This window comes from Octodon degus, unplaced genomic scaffold, assembly GCF_000260255.1.
Source record: "Octodon degus isolate 3935 unplaced genomic scaffold, OctDeg1.0 scaffold00173, whole genome shotgun sequence".
In the NCBI taxonomy this organism is placed as follows: Eukaryota; Metazoa; Chordata; class Mammalia; order Rodentia; family Octodontidae; genus Octodon; species Octodon degus.
In genome coordinates this window covers 29,514-37,035 of record NW_004524749.1, presented here as the reverse complement: position 1 = coordinate 37,035, position 7,522 = coordinate 29,514, and the positions used below count along the sequence as shown (strand labels likewise).

The 7,522-nt window shown below is 44.7% G+C and overlaps 1 protein-coding gene across 3 annotated transcripts in view; it reads right to left on the bottom strand.

Annotated features, from left to right (window-relative positions):
* The window catches only part of LOC111813222 (vesicle-associated membrane protein 714-like), a 42,545-nt gene extending 35,406 nt beyond the window's left edge, over nt 1-7,139 (bottom strand). Inside the window, exons 1-2 of one of the 3 annotated variants that reach the window (XM_023703494.1) lie at nt 7,006-7,139; nt 469-539 (exon numbers count right to left, since the gene is read on the bottom strand). In XM_023703494.1, the coding sequence (XP_023559262.1) occupies nt 469-491 (23 nt within the window). In that variant the 5' untranslated portion in view covers nt 492-539; nt 7,006-7,139. Of the gene's footprint in view, nt 1-468; nt 540-673; nt 678-6,702; nt 6,845-7,005 lie in introns of those variants that run through there. The other 2 variants (XM_023703493.1, XM_023703495.1) reach the window with 2 other exon arrangements.
* Nucleotides 7,140-7,522: the final 383 nt, after the last annotated feature.

Below are 7,522 nucleotides of genomic sequence, written 5' to 3'. Positions count from 1 at the left end.
AGCATGCCCTGGGGGTGGGGCCAGCATGGCAGGCCAGGGATTGAAACCCCTCCCCTGCTCCTGTGTCTGCCTGAACAGGCACTTTAATCCGCTGAGCTGAGTGACTGTTATTATTCTTGGTGATATTAAAGATATTTTAAAAGTAGAAATTTCCTTTTTTATTAACAAAACGTTTGGGTATAGCAATAAAATATGGAGAAAATATAACAACACTTTTAGACTCTCCATATGGTTACACTGTCAGAGATTCCATTAATACCTCCTTCCTCAGTTTCACTCTGCCCCTCTGTTCGAAGAGGTTACTGCTATTTTGAATGAGGTGTTTAATATTCCATCCATGAGTTTACACTTTTACATATAGAAGTTCTACTTTCTGTGAGCTCAATCAAGAGTATGTACAACTAGCGTTTTCTTAACATTGGAATTATTGGTTAGTAACTTAAGAAGTTGACTTGTATTAGAACATACCTTCCCATTTGCTGTATCGTCATTGGTCTGGCTCTACGAAGTACTAGGCTAAGCACTTTTGCTGCTGCTTCCTAAAAATAAACAACCAACATTTACTCTGTAGAAGATTAATAGTGTCTTTCATTATTTCTTAAATTTACCACTGTTCTAATTAATTAGAGAAAAACTCTTTCCTAAGAGAAATAATGGGTGTGATTCATAACACCTGGTATGAGAAGTTATAAAACATTTATATGACTTGGTAGGGAGATACTAAGAATATATATATAAGAACTATGTCTTAGTTACTTTTCTCATTTTTGAGATATAATAGCTGATGCCCACAGGCTAAAAGTGTAGAGATTTATTTCAGTTTACAGTCTGTAATGGTTTCAGTCCACAGTTGGCTGGCTCCAAGGAAAGGTGGATGGCAGAGAGGCATTGCAGAGGAGCACTCTCCATGGAGAAACTCTCCACAGCAAAGCAAGAAGCAGAAAGCTACAACCAGCAGCAAGCCTGCCTTTTCTCTCCTTTTATATTTCACCCAGGTTCTAAGCCTATCGACTGGTGCCTCCCCCACACCAGGTAGGACTTCCATTTTCCACATCCAGAACTATGATAATTCAAATCAGTGGACTAATACCACACACTCTTAATCTCAGTACCACGTGCACTTGACCAGTCCAGTTCCATAAAGCCCCACATATGAGCATGTGAGGCTTTGGGGGACATATAGATATAAGTCTTAACATTACACCCTTGGTCCCCGCAAAGACTCATGAACATCCGTTTGCGCAAAAGGCACTTAGTCCATCTCTTAGAGTTTCTAAAGTCCTAACAGCTTCAGCACTGCTGAAAAGTCTAAATCCAAAGTCTTCTCTAAGCTTAAGGGCAAACTCTTAGCTGTGAGCTCCTATATAAATGTAAAGAAAGTTAAATAAATCCAATATCCAATGGCACAAGATAAAACACTACTATTCCAAAAGGTACAAATAAGGTGATAGAAAGGAAAGGGAGTAAAGAAAGATCCAAATCCAACCAGTCAAATATAAAGTTCCATAGCTCTATTTTCAGCATCTGGGGTGATCTGTGGCAAGATATGAACACCAAAGGGCTTGAGTTGCTCCACTGAAGATAGCTGCGGCTCTGTGGGTTCTTTCTTGAGCCAGATTTGCTCACTTCTTCAGTTTTCCCCTGATGATCCTTATTCCTGGCTTCTCCAACCTTCTGGGGTTTCTGCTGCACTTTTGACTTACACGCAGCCTCACATACACAAGGCCTTTAATGGATCACAATGCCTGGCCCCCTAGGCTTTCTTCTGAAATCTGGATGGGAGCTTTTCTGAACTCTCCAACTCTTGCATTCTGCATGCACCTAAAACTAGCACTATGTGGTTGATGCCAAGGCCTGTTGCCGGCTAGAGCGGTGGCCAGGCTTTCTTTTCTCTTGGCTATAGGGGTCAAGTGCCCAGATTGATGAGAACTGTGAACCCAATTCTGAGGAATATATTCTCAGGCTTCCACCACCTGAAACATGGTGCTTTGGGCTTTCTTCTTACAGTGAAGTCTTTCATCTTTGGAATTTTGAGGCTTCAAAGTGTGAAGTTCTGCTAGTTGTGATAGCCTCAGGCCATCTTTTCTGTTGTCACATTACTTCAGAATGTGTCACATTCCTCCAAAAAGTTCTCCTCTACTCGATCTTGCAGTCCACAACTTTAACAAAGCTTCTTTACTGGACAAACTCATAATGTTTTAAATGACTCTGCTAAGCTCATTGCTCTTGATTCTCAACATAGATCTGGCTAAAAGCTCCTAAGAGTAGCTATTCTACTTCAACATTAGATTACCTTTAAATTTCTTCTACCAGATTGATTAATCCACTGCCTTTATTCTCACTCAGTCTCAGACAAAGTTTGTGGACAAAGCAAAACAAATTTTCTGCCATAGCATTACATATACATGGTCTGGAGTCCAACAGCCAATGCAGTTCTTGTTTCTAACTGAAACCTCCTAGCATTTCTATCATCGTTTTTGTCTTTTGAGCTCTGACCAGAATCTCCTATCAAGTTTAATTTACAGCACTCTAGGTCTCCTTCTTTAGCTGGCATTTCCAAACCTTTCTAAGACCTTCCCACATGCTAGTTTCAGAGGCTCCTGTACCACATTACCAGGTAACATCATAGTATTGACTGTGCTCCTGGTACCAAAATCTGTCTTAGTCATTTTTCTCATGGCTGAGACAAAATACTTGACACATATAAGTCAAAAGAGGAAAGGTTTATTTCAGCTTAATTTGTAGAGGTTTCAGTCCATAGTCAGCTGGCTCCAAGGAAGGATGGCATGGTAGAGGGGCATTGCAGAGAAGAAATAAACCATGGCAAAACAGGAAATAGCAAGCAACAATGAGCAGCAAGTCTGTCTTCCCTTTTTCTCTTTACACTTCATTTGGGCTCTAAGCCTATTGATTGGTGCCAGCCACAGCCAGGATGGGGCTTCCATTTTTCACACACCCAGAACTATGCCAATTCAAATCAGTGAACTAATTTTAGTGTATATATACCCTTAATCACAGTACCACATGCTCTAGGCCCAGCCAGCTTTGAAAAGCTCCACCTGTAAGTGCATGAGGTTTTAGAGGGACACCTAGATACAAGCTACATTAGGCTGTAAGACTGAGAAGCAGGAGACTATAAATAAGATGCTGATAAATTATTCAACTCTTATTCTTTGAACTTAGCAACTCTCGGCAATCCTTTCTTTTTCTTTCTTTTTTTTTTTTTTTTTTTGTGGTACTGGGGATTGAACTCAGGACCCTGTGCTTGCCAGGCAAGCGCTTATTCTACTGAGCTATTTCCCCAGCCCAGCAATCCTTTTTAAAATAAAAATATTCACTATTGTTCATTTACCTCTTTTTTTAGAAAAAATTCCAAGAACTCCTTAATTTTAAGAAAATTTGCAAGAAACTAAACCATTCAGAGTACCTTAAACATAGTGCATCGTGTGATATCCTATTGATTTACTTTAAAAGCATTAGAAGAACCTGAAAGTTACCTAAGAAGCCTTAAACAGTCACACTTTTCATTAATGTGTGTGTGTGTGTGTGTGTGTATATATATATATATATTTATTTTTTTTTGTGACCAGCTCAGCCTGCCCTAGGGGCAGGGCTGACACAGCATGTGGTGCCTGACATCAAACCTAGGTCCCTGCACTTGCCTGAGTAGGCACGTTAGACTGCTCAGCTATTTTACTAGCCCCAATGTTTACATTTCATGCAGTGACACTTAAAATAGAGAATTTTATGAAAGGGTAAAGTTTATCAATGGTAGAAAGAAATGAATACCTGAAACCCTTGGTATTGCCTAAAATGATGACATTTTTTCCTTTCTTTTGTTGGGGGGATGGAGTTTTGCTATGTAGCCCAGGCTGGCCTCAATTCATGGTGACCCTACTGCCTCAACCTCCAAATTGCTGGCATTACAGGTGTGTGCCACTATGCCAGTAAGATGGGATTTTCTAGGAAAAGAGTTCTTAAGAAACTTGAAAAAGCAAAGGGGTAAATAAGTTTTTTGTTACTCTAGTATTACTAATGGCACTATATCCAGGCCCTAGTTTCTCCCGTGACTCTTTCAGATAATAGAAACAATATCTAACAAAATATAGTAAAATACAGGACAAAGTAGGTTCCAATTGTGTTGTGGGAATTCATGTGCTCCAGACCCATGTATCTGGCTTATTTCTTTGTGGGGTGGAAAAAGAGGTACTAGTGGGTATCCAGGGGTCCCTTCCATGCTCTTGTTATACTGTTTGATGAACTGGACAAGGCAAACAAAAAAATAGGAGTTTTACATTTATTAAATGTCAGAATAGAAAGGAAAAAAATGTGCTCTGCAGAATGAGCACAGATCAGTTAAAGAAGGAAAAAAAATACACACTGCAGAGTGCAGGGCAGGCTGGTGAAAGTCTCATAGTGGTCATGATTTTAATGTCCATCATCTTTTTTACTGCAATTCTGACACTGGATCAAGGCTATCCATCAAAAATGTGCTTCATCTTGCGCCGGAACTGAACATTCTCTGATTGCTGTAATGTGCAAGGCTAAGAAGCTTTTCTGTGGATATCCTTCTTGCACATCCAGTTTGCCATATGCAAATATCCAGCCTCAGGCGGTTGACCTATCCAGCTAGGGGACCCTGTAACAATAGTAACTGGACACTAAGTTTTTTGGTTTGCAGAACCTGGGTTTGAACTCAGGCCCTTGTGCTTGCCAGGCAAGCGCTGATTCTACTGAGCTATTTCCCTGGCCCCCTGGACACTATGTTAATCATGTTTGATACCAATGTTCTTCAAACCCACATAAAATTTTTGTCATGGCTCTTCATATTGAGGAAAGCCATGATACAGGTCTCTCTTTCCTTTCAAATTTAACTGTTTCTTAAAGTTCCTTGCCATCCTCCTGTTTGATTTGTTTTCTGCATAGCAGACATTCCACACCTTTAATCTCCTTTACTTGTGGATTGCCCCATGCCTTCCAACTTCTTCACTGTGCTTCACAGATAGGCCTCTTGGCTTCTGAAAGTCTTCATTTCTCCATCCTTACTAAAGGCTTGTTGAGAATTTACCACTATTAAGCATTATGGGCTGGGAAGATAGTCCCTCTCTTGAAGTTCAATGGCAGAGAGAAAGTAAAGTAAAAGATTACATTCAGACTGTGTCTCGGTTACATTTCTCTTGCTGCTGGGACAAAATACCCAACACCCAAAGTTAAGTAAGGATAGGTTTATTTAGCTCACACTTTTTGGAGGTTTCAGTTCATACTTGCCTGGCTCCAAGGCAGAGTGGCACATGGCAGTGGCAAACAGCAAAACAGCCAGAGCAAAAGGGAGGAGTAGAGGCAGAGCAGCAGTGGCTGCAGTGGCAGAAAGTAGAGAGAGCAAGCCTCTCTCCCTTCCTTACACTGCATCCAGGTTATTTGCCCCAGGGTGAGTGTAGCACTCATACCCATAATCCCAGCACTGGATCATGAATTAATCACAACCTCTAGAAGTCTGCCCCATGCCTGCATGAGGCTTTGCAGGGACCACTAGACACAAACCATAACAGACTCCTAAGCAGTTTAGAAAAGGGGAGCTAAATAGTCTGGCCACAGAGCAAGCCTCTAGAAGGAAATGAAGTCTCAAACCATGGAAGATGTTATACTGCCCCCAAGTGGGGCCATGGTTTAGACAAAAAGATGGATTGAAGATATTATTCCCAGGAGACAAAATTGAAAGAACTGGGCAATGAAAGAACAGGCAGCTGTGAAAGTGAAGAAAGAAAACTTAAGGATGACTCCCCTCCAGCTTGAATGACTCAGTAGTGCTACTCAACAAGATCTGAACCATGCAAGAGGGAATCTCTTAAAGATGATGTATTTCTAGATGTATGTTTGAACTCTATTCACTAGGCAATCCAACTCTGGAGAGAGTCAACTGTGCAAGTGGATTTGGCTGTGGCCACAGGAAAGGTATCACGGGTTTGAGTGAGTGTGTTAAGTTCAAAGAAGATTGCAGTTAGAACCCCAAAGAACACAGCATGAAGGGACTGGCAAATATCCTCTGCCCATTGTTCTGGCTGCATTTCAAGGCCCTACAAGTTGTGACCCTGTGCTCTGGCCACCCTGAGTTCTCAGGGATTTCCAAACACACCATGCTGTTTTTTTCTGCAGAGTTCTCATTCCCCCTTCCCCTGGGAGTAATCCTTATAAGCCAAGTACCCTAATTTGTGGTTTGAACACCCCCACTGTAACCAGCAGGGAGCCCTCCTTCCCAAGAGTTACCAGAGCTACCTACACTGATAGGCTATGTACACTCTAGAACAGTACGGACACAAAGGGATGAGGAGTTCCAGAGTCAACGTCAGGCCCATCTTCACGGCTGGATCCTTCATGTTCTTTGGGATTTTACAACTATGACAAGTTCATTACATGTGTGCTGAGCTGCTCAGGTGAGAGAATCTTACAATCCATGGAGCTGGACGTCGGTACGCGTCACAGTCAACGCAGTACCAGACCTTGGCCCTCGGGGATCACGCAAAACTCCTGCTGGGAGTCCCGTCCGCTCGGGGCGGGGCGGGGCGGGACCGCTCGCGGGGCCTGTACTCCCAGAGCCAGTTCCCGCCGCTCAGTAGCGCCCAGTCCTCAGGAAACGCTGGGCGGGCGCCGGCCTCGAGGCACGCAGCGCTCGGAGGCGCAGGCGCGGACCCTGGTAGGCGGTACCTGGTAGGAGCCGCCGGCCAAAGCCAGCTCCGCTAGGACCGCTCGGCCATTAGCAACGCAGCTGTAGGTGATCGTCATAGCCGGCGGGACCAGTGAAAGAAGTGAGCCCGCCGGTTCCAACCGCCCGCCTCAACCTCGGTACGGGCTCCGGGCAGAGGCGGCCCCTGCGCAGGCGCGAGGAGCGGTTGCTGGGCCGACGGGGGCGTGGCCACTTGTGGGGGGCGTGGCCAACTGTGGGCTGCGCGGAGCCTGTGAATGGATCCTTAAAAGTATTTAAGAGCGCTTTTTCCTCACTGGGGTTACCTGCTTATGATTTGTTCAGGGTCTCGGACACGTAAAACGCACACGTTGGCGTAAAGTAAGATTCATTCACTCATTCAGCCTTTGGCCGACCCTCACGATGCGCATCCTCGGGCTCCCGGGTGTGCGAAGGCGACGGCCCTGCTTTTCGGCAGCTCTCGCCCCGTCGTGGTCCCTTCCGCAGCGGGTGCGTGCTCTGCGTGCGTGCGCTGCGTGCGTGCTGTGTGTGTGCTGCGGCGCGTGCGCGGACGGCCAGGTGGACAGAACGGGGCTAGCAGGTGCTGGCCTAGTAGGGAGGGACGGAAGGGGCGAAGGCAGGCAGGGGAAGTTCTGTGGAGCCTTGAGAGACCTTTGGTCCTGGGAATGTGAGGCGGGATGGCGGAGAAGAGGTTGTGGGAGAGGCAAGGCGAGGCGAGGGGCGCCGGGGTAGAATGGCATTTTTACGTCTTGGATGCCTGGACTACTGTCTGCAGAAGCACTAACCTAAGATAGCTCATGTATTTTCAGCAGCGAGGTATCG